General features: G+C 47.8%; 1 protein-coding gene across 11 annotated transcripts in view; it reads left to right on the forward strand.

Annotated features, from left to right (window-relative positions):
* Positions 1–24,848, forward strand: part of UBR4 (ubiquitin protein ligase E3 component n-recognin 4) — a 2,329,353-nt gene that overhangs the window by 1,737,574 nt on the left and 566,931 nt on the right. For 5 of the 11 annotated variants that reach the window (XM_078642504.1, XM_078642505.1, XM_078642506.1 and 2 more), the window contains 3 exons: positions 9,648–9,803; positions 18,958–19,132; positions 20,177–20,273. In XM_078642504.1, coding sequence (XP_078498630.1) covers positions 9,648–9,803; positions 18,958–19,132; positions 20,177–20,273 — 428 coding nt within the window. The remainder of the gene's footprint in view (positions 1–9,647; positions 9,804–18,957; positions 19,133–20,176; positions 20,274–24,848) is intronic. The other 6 variants (XM_078642507.1, XM_078642508.1, XM_078642514.1 and 3 more) reach the window with 2 other exon arrangements.

The raw sequence follows: 24,848 nt of genomic DNA on the forward strand, positions 1-24,848 counted from the left end.
GAGGCATGGCAAAAAGAAGTCAAAGAAGCATCGTCGCTCTTGGACCTACCCTCACCGGTCGCGCGACTGACACCTCCCACGCGGCTCCGTCAGGGCCCGCGCTGTCACATCCAGCCCCACGCCCTCCGGTCCCTGGGCTCGATGCGACTCCAGAGCAGATTCGAGACTTGATCGTGGCTTTGAGGAGTCGCTATCCACCGTCAAGGCCCTCTGGCGTGCCTTTGGGCCCGCGGGTTCGACTGGGGGTCCTAGCACTGTGCTGCCAGCGGCTTCGGCCTCAGCGCCGCTGGCGACTTTGGTCCCAGCACCGCAGAACCCCTAAGGATCCATGCCTGGATCCCGGTCGACGCCGGTTGACCTCACGACTCCTCCACCGACGCCCTCAGTGCCACCACAAGCGCCGTCCTTGGGCGATGCCGGCCCCGGTTTCAGCCCGGGCTCCGTCATTTCTGCCTGTTTATCGGGACACCGATGAAGGGGAGGACTGGGAGGGGTCTGAGGACCCTCTGGCACAGCAGTGCCAGTTAAGTCAAGACTGGGCAGATGAGCTGGGGGAGGTCAGTGGTCTAGACACTTTGCTTGACACTGGTTTTCTCTCTCCTCCCTCCGTGGCTACGGAGAAGGGAGCAACTTATGCTCTGGTGCTGCGCAGGGCAGCCACGGCCCTTGGCTTGAGCTCCCTGCAGCATCTGTGAGGACTAACCTCCTCACTGAGGTGCTTCAACCGCCAGTAACCTCCTGGGAGCCATTACTGCAGTTTAATGAGGCCCTCACTGACGTTCTAATGGGCACTTGGTCCAAGCCCACCACAGTGCCCCCTGTGGATCGGATAGTAGCCCAGCGCCGCCGCCGATCTCCGGGCGACCCCTGCTTTCTGTCCACCAATCCCACCCGAGAGTCTGGTTATCCAGGCCCCAAAGTCCAAGACCGCATTCCCGACCGCACCCCCGGACCGAGAATCCAAAAGGCTGGAGCAGTTTGGCAAGAAACTGTTTTCCTCGGTTAGTCCTGGATTGCGGTCCATTAATACAGCATGCATTTTGGGCCATTACACCCACTCTCTGTGGGATACAGTAGCGGACGTGCTGCCCCAGTGTCTGGAGGAGGCCAAGACACGGCTCCCCCAAGCACTTGCTGAGGGGTGGGATGCAGCACGATACTCCATTTGGTGTGGACTTGACACTAATGACTCGCTGGGCAGAAGCAAAACTGTGGCGATTCGTCGTCACGCCTGGCTGAGGTCTACCAATTTTTCGGGGGATGTCTAGAGCACTCTCATGTACATGCCTTTGGATGGCCGTCACCTCTTTGGCGACAAGGCAGACAGGGCGCTGGAACGCTTTAAGGACTCCAGGGCTACGGCCAAGTCCTTGGGCCTTTCGGCCCGGCGCCAGTAGACTTCTGCTTTTTGTCCCTTTCGCGGCCAAGGAAAGGGTACCCCTGCATGCTCGTCCAGCCACAGGCCGCAGAACCTGCCTCAACACGGTCGCGGACTTGCATTCCGCTGTGGCGAAACAGGGGGTCAGAGAGCCGGTCAGTCCACATCCACTCCCGCAGCATCCGCCTCAAAGCCTTCCTAGTCAGAGCTTTCAGGCCCATTCAACGCCAGAGGGAGGCAGGGTTCGCCATCACCTACTCCACTCAGTTCGGACAGGTGGGTGCTGCAAATCTTCCAAAGGGGCTACTCCCTCCTCTTCGAGACGACCCCTCCAGCCATACAATCGCAGTACCACCGCATGTCGGGGGATCACTTGCAACTTCTGCAGGAGGAAGTTTCGTCCGTCTTAGCCAAGGGGGCCATCAAGCGCATTTCTGGGTCAGAAGTAGGACGTGGTTGTTACTCCCACTACTTCCTGGTTCCCAAGAAGGGCAAAGGGGACCTGCGCTGTTTCTTGAACCTAAGGAGCGTCAACGTCTTCCTCCGGAAGGAGAAGTTTGAGATGCTGACTTTAGCCTTTTGGCTGCCCTAGACCCTGAAGACTGGATGGTAGCGTTGGACTTGCAGGACACTTATTTCCATATTCCAGTCCTGCTGTCCCACCGGCATTCCCTGCGGTTCACGGTAGGCCACAAGCACTTTCAGTTTACCTTGCTCCTCTTTGGCCTCACCAGCGCCCCTCGGGTGTTGACGAAAGTGATGGCGGTGGTCACAGCTCATCTGGACAGATCAGGGGTTCCAGTCTTCCCCTATCTTGATGACTGGTTGTCGCCCCAGACAGTCGTCTCCCGCCTACGGCCGACCTCCTGCATTTGCTGGGGTTCTCCATCAACGTGCCGAAGTCACACCTGATTCCCTCCCAGTAGCTCCTCTTCATCAGAGCGGGTCTGTACTCGGCGCAGGTTTGGGTTTATCCTCCCAAGCAGCGGGTTCGGAATATTCAGGCTCTGATTCTGATTTTTCAGCCTTTATCCCGAGTTTCGGTCCGGTTGACCGTACGGCTTCTGGGACTGATGGCCTCCTGCATCCTGTTGGTGCATCACGCCTGGTGGGGGATGCGGGCTCTGCAGTGGGACCTGAAGTTCCAATGGGCACAGCATCAGAGCAACCTGTCTGACCACGTCCTGATCTCGGAGGGCACTGCGACACAACTGCATTGTTGGCTCACAAATCGCGATTGGATCCGGGGCAGATCCCTCTCCCTTCCCCAACCGGAGCACACAGTGGTGACTGATGCGTCCCTCCTGGGATGGGGTGACCACATGGGAGAAGGGGAGATCAGAGGCCCCTGGTCTCCGGCGGAGTCCCGGCTCCACATGAACCTGTTGGAGCTTCGGGCGATCCAGCTTGCACTGAAAGCATTCCTTCCCTCTATCCGGGGAAGTGTAGTGCACTTGTTCAGACACCATCGCCATGTGGTACTGCAACAAGCAAGGCGGGGTGGGGTCGTAGAGACTATATCAGGTGGCTCTGCGCCTCTGGTGATGCCCTGATGGTTCAACACCTGGCAGGTACACTGAACGCCAGAGCGGACGAACTCGGCCATCGGCGCATGATGGATCACGAGTGGTGTCTGAACTTGGACATGGCGCAAGGCCTCTTTCTGCAGTGGAGAAAGCCTTGGTTAGATCTATTCGCCACAGAAGAGAACGTGCAATGTCATCAGTTCTGTGCGTTGGAATTTCCAAGGCAGCACTCGCTCGGCGACGCTTTTCATCACGAGTGGTACTGCAGTCTGTTGTACACGTTTCCGCCTATACCACTTCTGCCCAGAGTGCTGAAGAAGATCCGGCGCGACTGGGCCCAAGTCATCCTTGTGGCTCCGGATTGGACACGAAGATACTGGTATCCGAGCTACTCAGTATGTCAATCGATACCCCGATTCGTCTCCCTCTTCAGGAGGACCTTCTGTCGCAGCAGCAGAAGACGGTCCTCCACCCGAACCTGTCCAGTCTCCACCTCCAAGCTTGGAGATAGAGCGGCAACAGTTGAGGCCATTTGACTTGCCTCCTGAAGTCTGTAATGTCATTCTGGCAGCCAGGCGTCCCTCCACAAAAACGGTATACGCCTGCAGGTGGAACAAATTTGTTGCATGGTGCACAGCAAAGGCTGTGGATCCCCTGTCTGCCCCTCTTTCGGAGGTTCTCCTCTTTCTTCTTTCTTTGGCCCAGCTGGGCTCTGCTCTGGGTACTATCAATGGCTATATTTCGGCCATTTTCACCTTCTTAAGGCTTCCTGATCAGCCTCCTCTTTTCAAGTCCCCTGTTGTAAATAGGTTCTTGAAAGGCATTACTCACATGTTTCCTCCTGTTCCCTTTGTAATACCTCAGTGGGACTTGAACCTGGTGTTAACATATCTGATGTGTGCTCCCTTTGAGCCTCTCCACAACTGTCCCTTACGTCTTCTGACTTTAAAGACTGCTTTCCTGGTTGCCATCACCTCTGCCAAAAGAGTGAGTGAGCTCCAGGCTCTTTCCTCTAAACCTCCTTTCCTTTCTGTCCATCCGGACAAAGTTGTTCTGAGGACTCGTCCTTCTTTTCTACCTAAGGTGGTTACTGCCTTTCACATCGGGCAGTCCATTACCTTGCCCACCTTCTTTCCGCCTCCGCATCCTTCAAAAGAGGAAGAGAGGCTCCACCGTCTGGACCCAAAACGTGTGCTCTCCTTTTATCTGGACCGCACACAACAGTTCCCGGTGGACAACCAACTCTTTGTTGGTTACGTGGGCGCTAAGAAAGGGTGGGCGGTGCCATCTCCGGTGGGTCGTTTTGTGCATTAAGGTCTGTTCCGTGGCTAAAAAGGATCCTCCTGTCGGACTGCGCACCCATTCCACTCGGGCCATGGCGGCTACTACTGCCTTGGGACGGGGAGTCCCTTTGCAGGACATTTGTCAGGCAGCTACGTGGGCCTCGCTGCACATGTTTGCCAAGCACTACTGCCTGGACAGATAAGTCCGGAGAGACGGCTTCTTTGGCCGTTCAATTCTCCAGGACTTTTTGGTGTGATCTTGGTTCGCAGACCCACCACCGGGGTTGGTATTGCTGAAGTATCTATTCTAAGGTAAGGAATCTAACTAACGTGTTTCTTTCAGATGCTCAAGTTACTCACCTACCGACGCGCAGGGGTACTGCTGACGAGAAAACTTTCAGGATCCAGTCTGATGCCTGGGGGTTATTGTAAGGTAAGGAATCTAACGAACTAATGTTTCTTACAGATATATTGTTATCGAAGGTAAGTAACTTGTGCCTCGAGTCCGGAGAGATGGCTTCTGTGGCCGTTCTGTTCTCCAGGACTTCCTGGTATGAACTTTGTTCGCAGACCCACCTCCGGGGTTGGTATTGCTGGAGTATCTATTCTAAGGTAAGGAAACTATAACTAATAGTTTCTTTCAGATGAACAAGTTACTTACCTTTGGTAACAATATATCTGTAAGAGACTTATGTTAGTTATAGATTCCTTACCGCCCCACCCATCCTCCCCGTTCTGCAAACTGACTTCTAGGGTTAAGGACTCCCTTTCAGGGCCCTAGTTTTGGGCACCAGTGGTCAGTGTCTTGCATGGCTCTGCGCTTCTGGCATTGAATGTCGTGTAAATAACTGACTGCAGCACGGCGACCACAACGACGAAAGCAGAGTCGACCACCTCCACCTATCAATGCGCAGGGGTACTGCTATGAAAAAATTTCGCCGTATTCAGTCTGACGCCTGGGTGTAATTCTAAGGTAAGGAATCTATAATTAATATGTCTCTTACAGATATATTGTTACAAATGGTAAGTAACTTGTTTGTTAAAAGCACTCTGCCATTAAAATCACACCCCTACTTCAATGCAGAAATAAAGGGTAGATACTGTAGGGCGTCCTAGACTACCACTATAAGAGGGAAACTCTTTATACATTATTGTGAGTGAACGTTTGTACATCCCATTGCTGCAACTCATCACACGTAAAATGTAAAATGTAAATGTCGGAATTTGTAAAGCGCACAGCTACCTCCACCGGAGGTGTCCCGGCGCTGTCCGTATACCGCTTAGGAACCCTTCCTGGCTTTCCTGGGAAATGTCCACTCCTTGGCACCCCCCAGGTACAGCCAGGCATCCCAGCGCTTTTGGGGCCGTTGTGGATACTAAGCAAGCTATTGCCCAGAGTTGCAGCATGGGACCCATGATCAGAACAGGCACTGAGGCGAGAATATCCGAGGCGGGAAACAAACCCTGGTCCCTGGCCAGAGCTCTGCATCAAGGTCTGCCTGCTCTAACCATTGAGCCACACTTCTCCACTAAGTAGTATGATACCTTTTGTAGGAAGGTAGATCCCTGACTATGGTTGCCCCCAACTTTTTGCCTGGTGTTTTGCTGGTTTTCTGACTTAGTTGACCTGGGGCCCTGCTATTCAGGACCCCAGGCCTACTGCTCTCTCTGTAAAATGGATTCCATGTACCCTAGGTACATATCTAATTGGATACTGAGTCACCTTATCAGTCCCTGTACAGTGTACCTTAGGTACCCAGGGCATAGGTGTAACCAGGGCCTACCAGGGGCTGCAGCATGTATTATGCCACCCCTGGCTGGCCATCCAGATCTGACACAACTGGCTGCACGACAGCTGGGGCAAGGTGGTGTAATCACCCTTTGCTTTAGATATAGTATACCTATATCTAACCCTAAAAATGGACACACAGATCTCCTATCAGTCACTCCTATGGCAGGCCTTGACAATCCTGAAGGCAGAGTGCTTGGAATCGTGTGAGATAGTGCTCTGGCATGAGCTGAGCCTGTCTGCGGCTTTCGGGATCCATCCCTTAGCCGTTTCCATGATATCGCATACCATATACTCTTAAGTGCATTATAATCCTCGCGGTTATATGCCAACTCTGGTATCGCTTTATCAAAACATGTCGAGTAAGGTGTCATACGAATTGGAATACTAACCCCTCGCCAATTCTGGCGACGGGGTTAGCATTCCACCCTTCTAGAGGGACACGACATGTATGTAACCTGTAACCCCGGTTAAAGTTAGACAGAGCCTTAGCTCCACAAAATGGATGCTGCCACCGAGACACAAGTCTGCCCTCCTGCTGCTGGGAGTCCTCCCAGCCCAGGAGGCAAGGACAAAGGGTTTCCTGCCAGGGGCGGTGCCAGCACCGTCCCAGACAGGATTTTGTGTATTCTAGGTAGGCAGGGCTTTAGAGGAAGGTGACTGCAAGTGGCACCCCGGTGCTCACTGTGCATAGGCCGGCTGGAACCAGTTCCAGGGGCACTCCAGCCCCTGGCCTGGGGAAAGCCCGCCAAAGGAGAGGGGTGTACCCACCCCCCTCCTGGTCCCACCCATAGGGCAGGACTTAGTCGCGTGCCAGCCCCTTTTTGCAGGATAAAGGTAGGAACTGGCCCCCTTCCAAATCAGATCATCTTTGGAATCAAGACACGACTTTCTACGAAAGGACATCAAGATTTCTTCTTCAAGATTCTCCCTTGCGACTAAGGAGTAGTCACCCTGCATCCGCAGGCACCATCTTAAGAACACTGCGGTCTGCTGCAAGTCCTTCCTCCGGAATCTGACTGCCCAGCTCGACGAGAACCGGCTTCCCTGGCACCTCTGACCTCTACCCACCTCTACAGCCAAGCTGAGAACCGTGGGTGCGACGAGACCTCGAGGGACCGGCCATCTTCAAGACTGCACGACTTCTTTCCAGCACGACCGCCGAGGGATCCTCTGGTGAGTTCTTTGGGGTCCGAGAAGCCCCGACCCTGAGCAGCCCCAGCACCGAAGTTCAGCCTCCCAGCATCTCCACGATCTGCGTGGGGCCCTTCTGCTTTTTGCTGCTCACCGCGTTGTTTGGCTACTAGCCCGCTGGCTTGTGGCCTTCTTAACGACGCCCGACGACATCACTGTTGCTGGTCTGGTTGCTCCAGACTGGCCCTTGCTCCCTTCCAAGAGAGGAGCACCCCGGACCCTCCTGGTCCACTCCAGACGCCATTTTAGGTCCACCGCGTGGGCTTGAATTTGCCAAGACTTGTTGCCCCAATCCTGGGTCCAGCGACGTCGAGAGCATCATCCATCGTGGGACAGCTCGTACCTCCATCCTGGTCGCCGACAACGCCTCCTGGTCCGTGAGACTACAGAGCCCAGTGTCGCCCACTCACCTAGTCGAGGTGACTACCATCCGGTGCCCTCCTGGTGCCACCTGACTACTGGCTAGTAGTCACGAACTTGGTCCCCTCTGCTTTCAGGTGTCATCTATCTTCGATCCAGGCTTGGATCACCCGAACAATCTTCACTGGTCGCCTGCCAGCAACTCCTTTCCTTCAGGCTCCTGGTTCGTCAACGGAGAATCCCGACGTCTTTTCAGACCTATGCAGCTGCAGCCCCTGGGCTAGGTAACTTCGGCATTTCGGTGCCTCAGCATAGCCTCACTATCCAAGGGTCCAGATCCACTTTCGTTTTTGACCTACCTAGTCGGGTTCGCCCGAGAACACTAACTTTGTGAATTCTAGCTTCCATAGACTTTGTCCCGCATCCCGCGTGAGAGTGCACACTCTGCACCCGAGTTCCCTAGGCCTCCTGCTAGTAATCTAAAGGTTCAGTAGTCCAGTCCTAGCGATCCCAAAGCCTCTGAGAATCGTTACTTACCTGCTAGTAATTCGCATTCCACTTTTGTAGTATATGGTTTTTCGTGCCCCTCGGGCATTTGTGTAAATTGTGCGACTTGAAGTATTTTTATAAGAGTTTTGTTGTGTGCTTAGCTCCCTGTCTCATAAAGAGCCAGGGTAGTCTTGTTATAAATAAATACACTGTTTATTTTCATAACAACTTGTGTGGTGTCCTTTCACTGGGTGTTCAAGGGGTAATGTGATGGTAAAACAGCTGGCTTAACACGCCCTCTAGAGTCTTAGCCTTAGACTGCTCGTATCCATGCTACTAGGATAGCTGGTCTATAAGGTTGACTTACAACCAATCATCAATAAGGGTTGTTTGGACTGATACATAGTGATCACTAGAATAGTGAGCACTGCATATCAGGCCAACTTCTCACACCTTTACTCTCTAAAAGCTGAAGGCCTGACATACGCTTCGATTCGAGTACATTTGTCAGTAGTAGCCACCTCTGTACAGATCTTCTGCATACAGAAGGGACATCAATGTTTTTGGCTTCAATAAGGGTTCCCAGAGATACTGCTGTACAAATATGTCAGGCCCCAGTTGGCACCTCGGTAGAATTCTACGATAAAGAATCTACAGCTAGATCCTGTCGCTACAAGAAAAGGTGTTACCCAAGGTAACTAACGTATTCACTATCATGATTATTATTCAGAAAATTTTAAGCTAGACAATGCTATATTTTATTTGTAATTATATGAATAGAAGACAGTTGTTGTCTTTGAATGTGCATGGTTTTTTTTTTAGAATATTTCGTTGAAAAAAGTGTTTTTGGGATCCAATGAAATAGCAAAGAAAATATATGATCATCAGTTTGATACCAAGACCAGACCGTAGAGGTGTGCTTTCTCAACCGCTTTATTCATCTTTGGGTATAGGCAGTTTAGCTGTCTTTCACTTTCTTAAGACAGCTGAGCAAAGCTGAAAACTTCTGTGCACATTGAAGACCAGACCTAGCTGTCACTTGTCACAAACAACTCTGTTCCTTACTAGACCGAAGAGCTTCTGCTTGTGCAATTGTTCGGTCATTGGCTCACAGCAGGCCGCAGGTCTACCATTTACCTGTCCCAGTCAAGAGAGTTAGCCCTCAGTGGTTAAAGTTAGAAGAGCTGACCATTACTAAACTTTTTTATCCCTTTCTGGGTGCAGACAGTGTCATTGCATACAGCAAACCTGTAACAATGTGTAATTCCTCAACCTATTTAATGAGTTTTCATCCCTTGTAACACTACAAATAAGTTATGTTTTGATTGGTGTCTCTGAATTGTATGGTTTGTTCTTGTGTTACATTGCTATACTTTATTTAGAAAAAGCATTATGGCTGAAGTGCTTAGCACCCTTTGGATATTCAAGTTTGTTAACTGTAGGCATTCATTGCTATGTCTCACAAATTCAAAAGTAACTAATAGTGACTATTCCAGTTGGGACTATAAAGCGGCCTGTTAGTAACCAGTTCTGAGATATCAAAAACGTATTGAAATAATTAGCTGTATTTTGACTTTTTTTGATACCTTGTTAGAAATGGATAAAAACGGTGTTTTTACTTGTAACAGCTCTACTTATGCTCCTAGCTCCAGCTTCTGATGATGAGGGCAGCACAGCCGCAACTGATGGGTCCACTCTCCGAACATCTCCTGCGGATCACGGTGGAAGTGTTGGCTCGGAGAGCGGAGGCAGTGCTGTGGATTCAGTGGCCGGAGAGCACAACGGTAAGATTCTCGTTTCCATTTAACTGTTATGCTTTAATAGAGCGGGAAGAACTGAACTTTCTTTGATTCAGATCTAGATTCTATTAGCCTGCTTGACTTCATCAGATATGGAACTGTTCAAGTTCACGACTGCCAGATTTTTATTACATTTTTTGTTGTTACCTTGACAACATTTGCAAACGTTAATTTGTTTTTACAACTTCCTTTAAACCAAAGTAAACAATTCCCTACTGCTTTGCTCAATAATTCATTCTTGGCATACAGGTAATTCCTGCATGAGGAAATTTTGTTTTAAGGTGCTAGTGTCTGCATATACAGAACTCTGTCCCATCTGTCTACCAATCCTATGCCATTGTGCCACCAAAGGGCCTTTTATAACGGATACTTCTTTCTGCAGATTTCACATCTTTCAATTTTTCCCAGATATCAGACTTAATCTAGAGTAATGTTTATTTGATTCTTATAGAAATAGCCCCTAGTCTGTTCTACGTGGCACTGCAGTAGGTCTGACTGCATCTGTTACCACTGGGAATGGAAGAAGCGGATCATTCAAGGAAACAGTTCGGTAATCAAGCCTCTAGCCTGCAATATCTCTGTAAGAAGATTCTGCTTAATTTAATTAAATATACTGGGGTAGTCCCATGAACCTCTGAAGTTTTTGCTTACAATGAAAGAGGATTTAATTGTTTTTTTGGCAATCTGGTCCAGAGTCTGGAAAATGGTCCTCTTGACTACCCCTGTCCATATACTAAAATTAGGCAGATGATTTTACAAAGATGTTTTAAGCTACAGTCTTGATGACTGAACCACTGTTATCATTAAGTGATGCACTCTTGTACTGCTTTGGGGGAAAAAGGTTTTTTATAAAAAACAAAGCTTTATATTTTTACAAGCACTAATCATGCACTTTGGTATTTGTTGGTGCTGTTTCTCAGTAGTTTGCAAGATTGTATTATACTACCTTTTGCACAACTGAGGTGGGGTTGATGAGACAAAGCCAAGCACACTGAAAATGCCACAAAGCATCACATGCTCAGTGGCAGTGGTCATCTAATGGCAGGTTTTCAAGTGATGTGGATGCAAACATTTTTGGAGAGAGGACTGATTCCTCCTAGGAGAAAATTGATGAGAGTAGAGCACTTTAATAGTCTGTAGATTTGGCCTCTATTGCCCTACATTTTCATCAGCGTTGCTGCATGTTTTGATGTTGCGCTAGACAATATGTAATCCTGAAGCAACTACCTCCAGAGCTGACCCCACCCCATCAATATTTCATCCAGTCCAGAGGCAGTAGTGGTTTAAAAGGCAGCCAGACTAAAAATAATCGTACTTTTTCACCCCAGCAAATCCAAAATCTCTAGTTAAGTTCCTAACTATGCAAGGTGCCCAGGTGCCTATAAGTGATGGCAGTTTCCCAATCTGTTTGGAATCATTTCAGACAACTACTTTGGAACAGTGGATCTTTTAGCTAATTCATCTAAAAGATCTCCCTTCTCCACAAATTAACCTATGTTCATCTTCCCTCCTTTCTAATTCCTCCCCACACAGACTCCTGGATTACTGAGTGACAATTATTTTCTTGAAATGAATAATATAGGGGTACACTTTGCAGGTTAGGGAATTAGAATGCTACTCAAGATACTTCCTAATTCCAAGGAAATGAGAGCAGTTCTGGACTTGTGACTCCAGATGGGATTGGCATAACTCACCTTTTATGCACTTTACTCGCCCGAGATAGCAAGGACGAGTTGTGAACGATTGACATGGAACCAGTTAAAGACTCCCCATCGGCATAAGAAAATAGATATCACTTATAAATTATGTGTCCAGTCAGTGGTTTAAATTTAAAAGAACTTTACTAATAAGTAAATAAAAATGATTTCTTAAGTATCATACATAAAGAAAAGCAGAAGAATCTTTGTTACTTGCCCCAAGTTAAAGCCTCGGGGGTGTCTATAGCTCAACCTCTGTAGCCATTCCAATTGTGGTTAACGTTGAACCCTATGGTGAGTGCAACCTTGGGGCATGCTTCAGGCTTACTTGATCTTACAGGTGTTCAGGATCCCTAGAAGAATTAAGGGTTGGTTGATTAATCGATTATATGCAGCGATACCAGTACCCAGGCTTTATTTTGATTTAGTAACCTGTGATACCCAAGGCTGCTCATGCATAAAATATCAATCCTTAAAATAGTCCTAAGTTCGATGTTTAAAAGAGTAATACTTAATATCCAAAAATCCTTAGCCCAAACAATCACCCATATTGCTAGGTGCCCTAACAAAAGAAAAATTAGGATGCTTCTGGTATGCCTTTGGTGATCCTGTGTTTAGCCAGGCACACAGCCTTGGCTACTACCATTCAGAATGTAGTAAAGTACCCAAAGTACTTTATCTTTTAATTGGCCTGAAGAGGTCACGCTCAAAGCTCGGATGCCACTCCTGCTTCAAGTTACAGCCCCCGTTAAAATCCCAGAAGTCCACTTCGTGGTCAAAGTCTTCTGGTATGTCAAAGTCCAGACATAAGCACAAGAAAGATAACTGGTTTCAATTCCCATCCCTGCCAGAGAAAAGATGGAACAGCATTCAAATATGGATTGCATGCCTCCTGTAAACGAACCCACAGTGTATAACAGCCTTCAACAAGGTCATGCTGCATATCTTCAGTACTATCCCATTTCCCTCTGTTTTGCCTTTGGGCCTCACAGTGATGCAAGGGATCCATTAAAGCCTTTGCAGACTTGTACATCCCTGATGCCAATTGCATCTTCAGGATCTGGACTCTGATAATCTCTGACTCTGGTCACGACCTCAACACCGGGATCAGAGCTGCTACTAGTTGAAGGAAGTGCCTCATCTGCATTGGTGGTTCGGAGGGACGTTGTAGATCTAGCCTTGCCCACTATTGAGATAAATTGTTGGCTAAGATTCTTCAGCCAGGGCCTGCTTCATCTTACCCACTGCTGCCTTTCAATGAAGACCTTACTGATGCCTTTATATCATGTTACTCCAAGCCATGCTCCTGCCTTCTAGTTAATCGGCCTGTGGCTAGACGACCCAGACCAATTCCTAGTGACCCAGACTTTGTAATCAAACAACCTTAACTAGAAAGCCATATTTTCTTTTTTTTTTAATGCCTTTTTATACTTTTTTTTTTTTCTTTTACAAATGTCGACAAATGAGATCAATCTGGGTTCCTATCTGAACCTTACCTCTGGACAGTAAGCCTAAAAGAATTGATGCTTTTGGAAAGCTTATATTTTCTTTGGCCCTTAGATTTATAAATACAGTTTGTCTTCTTGGAAGGTACAATTATGCATTGAGGGATTTGGCCAGAATATCTTGCTGGTCGTTCCTGAGGACTTGAGGGCCTCTCTTGCCCAAGCAATACATGGTGGTCAGGATTTTGCAAAGTATGTGCTCTGAGCTTAACTGAACGCTAATGATTGCATAAAGAGAGCTTTTGCCACAATTCTCCTGCTCAGGCACCACGGCTGGATGAGGTTGCCTAGGTTGTTAGGACACATGCAAGTATCCTTAATGGGCATGCCCTTTGTCTGTTCCAGATGAAAAGGCTGATTCTGTGTTCAAACTATTTTAAGATAGGCATGCCTCAGCTGCAGCCTTGAGGCAGTTACCATCAGCTAAGCAGTTTCCACATCTATACAAGAAGTATATGAGCTACTCTGTGGGTTTAGCTTACAGACAACATCAGTTTTCCCATCTTCCACTGCAGCAACCATTGAAGCGCTTTCAAGACCAAAGGTGTGTCAACAACTAAATCTATTCAAATCAAGTGGGACAGCAATCCTCCAACTCTACCTACTCTGCTACGGTGGTTGACAAGACACTTTGGTTTGCCCTCAAATGCCCACACCTTGCCGTACGTCTCAGATGGAGGCATTTCTGGAGACCTATCACAACCATTTCTATTGGATTCCACATGTGTGGTCTCCTTTGTGCTGGACTTCTAATGTCCATCTTAGATACTGGGAACTCTCCTCTCTCCCTCACCACTGCCATTTGTGTCTGCATATTGGAAAAGGTAGTCCATCAGATCCTTCAATGCATCCACCATTCAGTTCCCTGCCAGAGTAACCACTTTCCCCTTCCATTTGTGTAAGTTGCCTTTCTTTGGGAGATGACTTCCTGTCTGGAGCCATTCCACTTCATCTGAGCCAGTGTAAACTGATCACTGGGAAGTCAGCATGTCTTTTCCATAATCAGAGTGTTAGCATGTGTGAGAAAGTGACATCTTTCTTGCATTGGTATGCTCCCACTTTTTGCTGAACTGCTGATGTGGTTTGACTGAGTGTGCCCTGGGCTCCTGCCAACCAGGTACCCAGGGCCTGTGTTCCTTCCCTAAAACTGTTACAACTAAAACCCAATTGGCATCTCTGGCCACCTATCAGCCCCTAGTAAATGGTACCCAGGGCATGGTGACCCTGAGGTTGTACCAACTGTACCTACCTGACGCTGGGGGACCGATGAGTCTATGCCCAGAACCTTAACTTCACTGGTCGAGTACTTACCTGGAAACCGTTAACTCACTTTCCTGCCATAGGATAACATTGACTGGTTTGACTCGAAAAATATTGTGAAGTGTGAAGTTTTGAAACTCTAAAATATTCCTATAAAATCAGCCGAATACCGAATTCCGAAGTACTCACCTGTGATCAGGAGAGAAGCCAGTACTGTACCTTGTAGCTCAGTACTGAACCGCAAAAGTAATCCTAACCAGGTTATCTGAAAGAGACACGTTAGTATTAGATTCCTTACCTTAGAATATCCCCAGGCGTCAGACTGGATCCGGAAATTTTTGTGTAGCAGTACCCTTGCGCGTCTGTAGGCGTCATCTGCGGGTCCGTCGTGGGCGCCGTAATGACGTCGTCGGAGTACTTAGACGCCGCCTCCGCGTGCTGACGTCAGTTCTTCTTTTTTCCGCGCCAGCAAGCGCAGATCTGGAAAAAGCAGTAACCCTAGTCAATTTTTGACTAACTTTTTTGATCATTTTTGATCATTTCTTGAAGTCTTTCGACTCCGATTGGTGCCGTAGGGATGCCTGGCTTTAAGCACTGCGAGGATTGCGACCGCACGAAGTCGGTCACAGATCCTCACCACCTGTGTTTAACTTGTCTAGGCGTCGATCACGACGACAAGGCCTGCTCCGACTGCCGGGCCCTCTCTTCGAAAGCCAATGTACCGAAGTCACACCTGTGTCTCTCTCAGAAGCTCCTTTTCATCGGAGCGGTTCTCGATTTGGCGCGGTTTCGGGTTTATCCACCCGAACAGCGGGTCCGGGATATTCAGGCTCTGATTCCCATCTTTCAGCCGTTATCCCGGGTCTCGGTCAGGTTGATGCTGCGGCTTCTGGGGCTGGTGGCCTCCTGCATCCTGCTGGTGCATCACGCCAGGTGGCGGATGCGGGCTCTGCAGTGGGACCTGAAGTTTCAGTGGGCCCAACATCAGGGCAACCTATCCGACCACGTCCTGATCTCGGAGGGCACTGCGAGACAGCTGCAGTGGTGGCTCACGGACCGCGATTGGGTCAGGGGCAGATCCCTCTCCCTTCCCCAACCGGAGCACGTAGTTGTGACGGATGCGTCCCTCCAGGGCTGGGGAGGCCACATGGGAGAGGCGGAGATCAGAGGTCTCTGGTCTCCGGCTCCACATCAACCTGTTGGAGTTACGGGCGATTCGTCTAGCACTGAAAGCATTCCTCCCCTCTGTCCAGGGGAGTGTAGTGCAGGTGTTCACGGACAACACCACTGCCATGTGGTACTGCAAAAACAGGGCGGGGTGGGGTCGTGGACCCTTTGCCAGGAGGCTCTGCGCCTCTGGCAGTGGCTGGAACGCCAGGGCGTGACCCTGGTGGCTCAACACCTGGCAGGATCTCTAAACGCCAGGGCGGACGAGCTCAGCCGTCGGTGCATGATGGATCACGAATGGCGTCTGAACTCGGACGTGGCGCAAGGCCTCTTTCAGCGATGGGGAGAGCCCCGCAATGTCATCAGTTCTGCGCGTTGGAATTTCCAAGGCGGCACTCGCTCGGAGACGCTTTTCGTCACGAGTGGAGTTGCAGTCTACTGTACGCCTTTCCGCCTATACCACTTCTGCCCAGAGTGCTGAAGAAGATCAAGCGCGACCGGGCCCAAGTCATCCTTGTGGCTCCGGACTGGGCTCGAAGGTACTGGTATCCAGAGCTACTCAGTATGTCAGTCGATCCCCCGGTTCGTCTGCCTCTTCAGGAGGACCTTCTGTCGCAGCAGCAGGGGACGGTCCTCCACCCGAACCTGTCCAGTCTCCACCTCCATGCCTGGAGATTGAGCGGCGACAGTTGAGGCCATTTGACTTGCCTCCTGAAGTCTGTAACGTCATTCTGGCAGCCAGGCGTCCCTCCACAAAGTCGGTATACGCCTGCAGGTGGAACAGATTTGTGGCGTGGTGCACAGCAAAGGCTGTGGATCCTCTTGCTGCCCCTCTTTCTGAGGTTCTTCTCTTCCTTCTTTCTCTTGCCCAGCAGGGCTCTGCTTTGGGCACTATCAAGGGCTACCTTTCTGCCCTTTCAGCCTTTCTAAGGCTGCCTGATCAACCTTCTTTGTTCAAGTCCCCTATTGTAAATAGATTTCTAAAAGGCATCACACACACATTCCCTCCTGTTCCGTTTGTGATGCCTCAGTGGGACTTGAACCTGTTTCTTACATTTCTGATGTGCGCTCCCTTTGAGCCACTTCACAACTGTCCTCTCCGCCTTCTAACTCTGAAGACTGCTTTCCTGGTTGCCATCACCTCTGCCAGGAGAGTGAGTGAGCTCCAGGCCCTTTCTTGTACTCGACCTTTCCTTTCTGTCCATCCGGACAAAGTGGTGTTGCTTACTAAGCCATCTTTCCTGCCCAAGGTTGTCACGGCCTTTCACATCGGGCAGTCTATCACCTTGTCAACCTTCTTCCCGCCACCGCATCCCTCTAAAGAGGAAGAGCGGCTCCACCGTCTGGACCCAAAACGTGCGCTCTCATTCTACTTGGATCGCACACGCCAGTTCCGGGTGGATGACCAACTCTTTGTTGGTTACGTGGGCGCGAAGAAGGGGAAAGCGTTACACAAGAGGACCATCTCCCGGTTGATCATCTTGTGCATCCAGGCATGTTACTCCTTGGCTAAGAAGGAGCCCCCTGTTGGATTGCGGGCTCATTCCACCCGAGCCACGGCGACTACCACTGCCCTTGGCAGGGGAGTGCCCTTACAAGCCATCTGTCAGGCAGCTACGTGGGCATCGCTGCACACGTTTGCAAGACACTACTGCCTGGACAGCCAAGTCCGGAGGGATGGCTTCTTTGGCCGTTCCGTCCTCCAGGACTTTCTGGTGTGATTATTGGTTCGCAGACCCACCACCGGGGTTGGTATTGCTGGGGTATCTATTCTAAGGTAAGGAATCTAATACTAACGTGTCTCTTTCAGATGCACAAGTTACTACTTGTGTAACGATATATCTGTAAGAGACATTAGTTAGTATTAGATTCCTTACCGACTCACCCATCCTCCCCGTTCTGCGAACCGATATCTAGGGTTAGGGTTACCCCCTTTCAGGGCCCTAGTTTCAATGGCACCAGTGTTGGTTTTTAACATGGCTCTGCGTTTCTGGCGCGGAAAAGCTGTGTCAAAGAACTGACGTCAGCACGCGGAGGCGACGTCTAAGGACTCCGACGACGTCATCACGACGACGGGCGCGGAGCCGCAGACGACGCCTACCGACACGCAAGGGTACTGCTACGCAAAAATTTCCAGATCCAGTCTGACGCCTGGGGATATTCTAAGGTAAGGAATCTAATACTAACTAATGTCTCTTACAGATATATCGTTACACAAGTAGTAACTTGTGCTACTAGTAACCTCAATTTTCTCCATAGGAATCCATTGTCTGCTTTTCTATGAAATTTCTTCTGTCTACTTTTGAAAACTTGAAATATTCCTTAAAAATCGTACCTACTACTGAAACGTAATTACTTACCTGTCTTAAGTAGAGATCCCAGTGCTGGACCTAGGAGCCCAGTACTGGATTACAAGTAACAAGGACGTACTTTACCTGTAACCTGAATTTTCTCCCATTTGAAAACATTGCTAGATTTTCACTGAAAAGTTTCTAAGTGTGAACTTGTGAAATACCTTTATATTCCTTAAAAAGCATTGCAATAACCAAAACGTTTTTACCAAACTGTTTTCAGCTTACTCCCCAAGACTGAATCTAGGATCCAGTCCTGAAATTACAAAAGTAATCTACAAAGTAATTAACTGCATTTTTGTAGAAAAGCCCATTGAGCTCATGTTAAATTGTGTTTAAAATTGTGTTGCCTACTGCAACCCCTGTACCTATTGTGTTTACCCAGTTATTACCTTTCTGCAAAGTAATTACCTGAGATCACCCATAGTTGAGAAAAGTATATTTTGATACCTGTTGGTTCTATAAATAAACCGTATGGGTGAGAAGATGACTGAAGAGCAAGGAGAAGTTCTGCTGCAGCTTTGATACCAAGAAATGTCTATGGAGCCGTCTTGCGAGACATTGTACAGAAATGGGAGGCGGATAAACTACCTCTTCTGGGTGTTTGGAAGCGTGGGATGGACTTTTACATGGGGCTTGAGGTTGCGGTTTTTCAGGCTAGGGGATGTTCTCAAAAGCATCCAAAGATCTGGCAAAGGTGAGCGGAATATCGGGGATTGATTCTAGAGCCTATACGCACTGCCAAACAACAAATAAATGTAGAAATTAGAAAATATGTCAGACATGTATGTGCTTCTACAAAGACCTCTGGGACCACAATTGCATAACATTTTAAGCTATGTGTCAGAGGGGTGGCTGGGGCCTAATGTGTATTTGTTTATCTTTTTCATGTTTTATTTGGTTCTATTTTCTGGGTACACACAATTTATTCTGCTGTATACTGTGTATGTATGCAACCCTGATGGGTCATATTGATGGCAAAAACCCTATAAAATGTGTTGAGAAACAAAAAATGTCAAGTAATGCAGAGTCTTGCTGTATTGTACAGAAAATGGCGTATAGGACGGTATGAAATGGCTTGGACGTGCTCCATCAATATTTTTACTGGAAATTAATCTAGTACTGTACCAATAAGGCAGTTGTCTTTCTCTGTTCGCAGTGTCTGGACGGAGCAGTGCTTATGGAGATACCACTGTGGAGGGTCATCCTGCTGGACCTGGCAGTGTCAGCTCCAGCATTGGAGCCATCAGCAATGTAGCTGGGCAGCATGAAGGGGATGGCTCGGAGCCAGAGGGGGAAACGGAAACTGAAGGAGATGTTCACACAAGCAATAGGTGAGCTTTGGAAAATATTTTCAAGCTAGAAAGTCAGTACAAAATTGTCACTAGAAATCTATTCTCCCTTTTATTTTAAACTTGTTTATTAAACATTTTCTGTATGTGTTCATCAGCATTTAAATGGAGGTACGATTCCAACAATATAATCCACATGTCAGTGCAGTATTGTTGGCAAAAACGTACATGTTCCCTTCATGCATTAATAGTAAAAAAAAGCTGCAGTTTTGTCTATCATGTCACTCTCTTATAATAAACTTTGCAACCATTCACAAAGGCATGCGAGTGAGGGCTGACTGCAAAATGTACATCTAGCCATGCCGATGAAATTAATATTCAAGTTCCTCATGTTTAGGAAGCTGTTGTATCTACATAGTATAAATTAAAAAGAAAAGGGGGGTGAAATTTTTTTCCTAGAGGAGGCACTTACTAAGCCACTTGCCTTCAAACGCTCGTCCATTGAGGGAAGAACCACTAGTATTCAGTCCCTGTTTTTACTGTGTCTAGGAAAGTCTGTCAACAGTTGTGGCAATAATGGTGCTAATAATAATAATTACTTGAGCAGGAGTTGATTATTGGAACCCTTTCCAGCTTCTCCCGTCAAAGAGATCTTCTTTCTGTAATAAAAACAATCCTGCTTGTCCCAGGACTTTCTTCCAATTTTAGTGCCATGAGTTAAGATATTATCACTATCAAAGTAGTCTGTGATCTATAACTTTCAAGCTGCTATCAGGCAATCATCATCCTTCCTCTGTGTTATGCTTTAGACCTTGCAGCAGAGGTCTATATCTCCCTCTTCTCACTCTCTCTAGTCTGCTGCATTGTAAAAACTCATTCATTGAGTATGAATGCACCAGACACCAAAACAGCACCATGATCATTTCCCTGTGCTGACTGCTGTCATCATTCTCCTTCCATTGTCTCTGCACTTTTTTGTGGTGTCCAAATTCTAGATTGCTTTTATTTGCAATTTTATTTTCCGAGCAAGTTTCTTTTGTCTTCGGAGTGTGATGTAGTTTTAGCTGATTCCTCTTCTATTTACAGACTTCATTCTGTGCGCCTGATGCTCCTGGAGAGGATGCTGCAGACCTTACCTCAACTGCGTGGAGTGGGAGGAGTTCGCGCTATACCATACATGCAGGTATTACCATATGCTGCAGATCTCAGTTAAGGGTGTTAAATGGAGACTGCTAATGCACTGAGAACAGGCATCAGTACCTGCTATACTGTATATGCAAGTAACACAAAGCATTACTGACACATCCTACTTGAGGCATGAGTGGAATTCTTGCTGCGCCATACAGGCAGGTTTCGCCTTGCACTGGAGACACAGTTTTAGCTTATGACGTCTGGGGAATTTATACTGTGCAATAAAAGCAAGTTTATCAACAGTAGAATCATGAAATCCATGCCACTTATAATGATAACATTTAGAATAAACTCTATTGGTTGCAGTGTTCCGTAAACAAACCCTAAAAATATATATATTTTAAAAAAAATCTTTTTGTTGTGGATCCAAGTGGTGGATTTCAGTCTTTTGCAATGTTTAAAAAAAAATGTAATTTTACTGCTCCATACATAATCATGAAATCTGTGCTATTTCTGCATGTTAATTTCAGGTCATTTCTTTCTGTGCCATCCGATGCAGATTTGGCGCTTACCCCCTCAATTTCTGTCAGGCCTGGCAGACAACATTTTTCAATATTTTTGAAACAATATAGTTTAAACTTTGTAAGTATTGCCAACAACAAGTGTCAGTGATGCTGGACACTACTGACTGCTTAGAGAGGCAAGTCCATACCAGTGTGGTGCTTCAATATCATGCTTGGATTGGGTTTACTGGGTTTTCAAGTGTTGTCCAACAATCCGTAATGGACAGGCCAATCAATGGCACCCATCTCTGCAGAGATAAGGCGGACTCATCCCTGAAGTGTTATGAGTCAAACGTGCACACTCTCAGACAGCACCCCCTCTGTGGTATTTCCCCTACCAATTTCACAGTTCTGATGCTTCAGAAGTAGGTTTCAGCAAAGACCACAACAATCTTTTCTCCACTACAGCAGACCTCCCAGACCTTTCGTGTCAGAGGGTCCATCCGCTAGGGCAACATACTACCTTGTTCCCTGACGCCTCCTGCAGCTGCCAAAAAAAAGCCTAGTAGTAGTTTGTATCACCTCTTACCTCCATAGGTGGCAGAGTATCACATCAGACCGATGGGTAATTCAAATTGTTCTAAATGCATCCACCTTCCCTTCGTCTACACCTCTGCGAACATACCTCCTACACCATACCAACTCCTGGAAGACAATTAGTCATGTCTGGGAGGCGAAGTTCAGATTCTCTTGGACAAGGGAGCCATATAGACAATGCAGACATCAGAGGTCTAGTTGTTACTCCTGTTTCTTTCTGGTGCTGAAGGACAACAGAGGCCACTGCCCCATTATATGCATTTGCCCTCTGAACCTTTTCTTCAGGAAGGACAAGTTCAAAATGCTCACCCTGGCCTGAGTTCTGTCTGCCTAGGATCCAGAAGACTGGATAATGGTGTTGGATCTGCAGGACACTCACTTCCACATCCAGATCTTGCAGTCCCACAGGTGCTACCTTTAGTTTTAGGTAGGCCATGAGCATTTTCAGTTTTTAGTGCACATTGGGTGTTTACAAAAATGACTGGTTGTCGTTGTCCATCTTTGGAGTTTGGTAATACCAGTCTTCCCATACCTCAGTGGATTGTACGCTATTGAAAGGGGCCTGGCCTCAAACATTCACAAACCATCTCCAGGCAACAGTTGACCTGTTGCCATCATTGGATTTCAGCATCAATGTGCTAAAATCACACACATGACTTCTTCACAGCGGCTTCTCTTTATCTGAGTCATCCTTTATATGCGGCTCTTTCGAGCTATCATTCCACCTCAACAAATCCAGGACATTCAGGCTATAATGCCAATGTTACAGCATACAGCCTGGGTCTCATTGAAAGCTACTGAGGCTTTTGGGCCTTTGGGCATCCAGCTTCTGGCCCACGACAGGTGGAACAAGTAGACTTACAGTGAAATCTGATGCCTGAGTGGGCTCAGCACCAAGAAAATCCATAAATTCTATTCAGGTTTCGGAGAAGGCGACGAAAGGCTTGCAGTGGTGGCTGCTCAACTGCAATTGAACCGGCAGCAGGCCCCTCACCGTCAACCACCCAGAACTAACAGTTGTATCTGATTAATTGTTACTGGGTTGGGTAGGTCATCTGGGAGAGGTAGAGATCAGAGGACTCCGCAACTTGTGGGGGTGAGTTTCACCGGTGAGCAAACTATTCCTTTGGCACTCTAAGGCGGTCCTCCTGTCCATCAAAGAGGAAAGGGTACCGATCCTCATAACAACACAACTGCCATGTGATATTCCAGTAGCAGTCAGAATGGATTGTGGGCCTTGTGCTAGGAAGCTCTTTGCCTCTGGAAGTGACTGAAGGCTTAGAGCATCTCCCTGGCCGTACAACACCTGCCGGAATCTTTTAAATGCCAGGACCATCCTCATTGCATAGCGGATCACAAATGGCTATTACACACTGAGGTGGCACAGGAATAGCCTGTATCGAACTACTTGCCACTGCAGAGAACATGCAGTGTCATGACTTTTATGTGCTGGAGTTCAGAAGGCACTCCTCACTCAGAGACTCCTTCCGCCAGCATTGGGGACTGGTGATCAGAACTTGTATACATCGTCCCACCCCTCCTTCTCTTGTCCAGGATGCTGATAAAGATCAGGAAATACTGTGCTCAAGTCATTGTAATGGCTTCATACTGGACGAGGAGAGTGTGGTACCCGAAAGTCTAGCCATGAGCACATGTCCACTGATTCAGTTGCTTCATCAGGGGGGCCTTCTATCGCAGCAGCAGGGCCGAGTCTTGTCCCCAAGCCTGCACCATGTCCATGTGTGGAGACGGAGTGACAACAGTTGACAACTTGTGACCTTCCACATGAGGTAGTTGGTGTTATCTTGTCAGCCAGGCATCCATCCACCAAATCAGGACGCTGGCAGAAGTTTGTTGTCTGGTGTTCCTCTCGATACAGGGCATCAAAAACAAGGTTATGGGTGGAATGCTTGAATTAATTTCACTCACTGGCAGTCGTTCAGGCCGCATCCCAATCCATATTTCGATACCCACCTTGCAACCTCTGTTTGGACCTAACCATATGCAAACCAGTCTTGACCCTTCTCCAATGGGAATAGCCCAGTTCGAATTGCTGGGCCAGGTCCTCCCTGAACCAGAACACAAGCACCCCAGGACCTGTTTTGCCCTGTTTATGGCCCATCAGCCAGATGCAGCTTGGTTACAGTGGCACAGTGGGCATGGGAGACATGTCTAGGTATGCCAGTGGTTAGACTAATTGTAAGCAGTGCTCCCATCACGTTTTGTATGTTCCTCACAGCACATACAACCTCTGATTGCACAGTTTTCACAATTTGTTTTTATCTTAGCAAGACCTTGCTATGACATCAGTTGTCAGTTACCTGTTAGCATTCTTACGTTATCAGTCCTCTCTCTTCAAGTGACATGTTGTGCTGTGTTTTTTGAAGGGCCTGATCCAAATGTTCCAGCCTACGCTATTTGTGATGCCATATTTGGGACAATAATTTGGTGTTCTCTAATGTATTTATTATGTGTGCTTTTATGGTCATGTCTAATATGATCGAATAAAGATGATGATGATGATGCTCTCTTCCTGATGTGCACTCCCTTAGAACCAATGCACAGCTGTCCTTTCTACCTACTTATTGCAGAAGGCTGGTTAGTATATGGTGCTCACTAATGTAAGTGTAGCACCCTGCTCTAATCCAGACAACTCTTAGGGGGATTTTAGTGGTCTTTGACAACCTTAGAAAGCTCTCTAAGTGGTAACTGTGGAGAGCAGCCTTCAGGCTTAGTCCAGAAGGACTGTAAAGCAGCTTGTTTTGCCAGTATTTAATCTTATAGTGTAGGTTAAGTGGAAAAAAAAAAGTGTCTTATTAAAAGATGTATTTATTATAAGCACCCACTAACACATTCCAATATCTCCTGCCCGGAGATATCACCACAATACACACAATACTTTGATAATAGAACACGTAAGTAGCACAAATACACAGTAGTCTCCAGGGGGAGACCAAACTATATACTAAAATTGTGGAATGCGACCCACGATCTAAGTCGAGATTGGACCCAGGCGATGTGGAAGAGCCGGAGAACTAAGGAACCACCCAAGGAAAGTTCCAAGGAACTCCACGGAGGCCGTGTGCAGAGTGGGAACATGACAGCGTGCTCAATGAAAGTCAATGGCTAAGTCGCGGTTGCAGTTTTTAAGAAGGACCCTGAAGAAACCCTGTGGAAAATGTAAGGTTGGAGAGTCACCTCATTCGTGGATACCCCAGGAACCAGGATACCTACACCAGGGAAGCCAGATGCATAGGTGCTAAGTGACGTCAGAAACCGTTGTAGACCACAATGGAGGGCTTCAGTGAAGATGCCGCTGGCAAAGAAGGTGAAAGAGTCCGGTGGAACCCAAAGGTGGATTCAAGATGATGAGGGGTACCTGCAAGCATCAGGGACAGAGTCTCTGCCACTCAGGAGTGACCAGGATTACAGAAAGCAAATTACCACTGATGCTGGAGATGTAGTAGAGTTATCTGAAAGAAACAGTTAGTTATAGATTCCTTACCTTAGAATATCCCCCAGGCGTC

The sequence above is a fragment of the Lissotriton helveticus genome, chromosome 5_1 (assembly GCF_964261635.1).
Source record: "Lissotriton helveticus chromosome 5_1, aLisHel1.1, whole genome shotgun sequence".
NCBI classification, from domain to species: domain Eukaryota; kingdom Metazoa; phylum Chordata; class Amphibia; order Caudata; family Salamandridae; genus Lissotriton; species Lissotriton helveticus.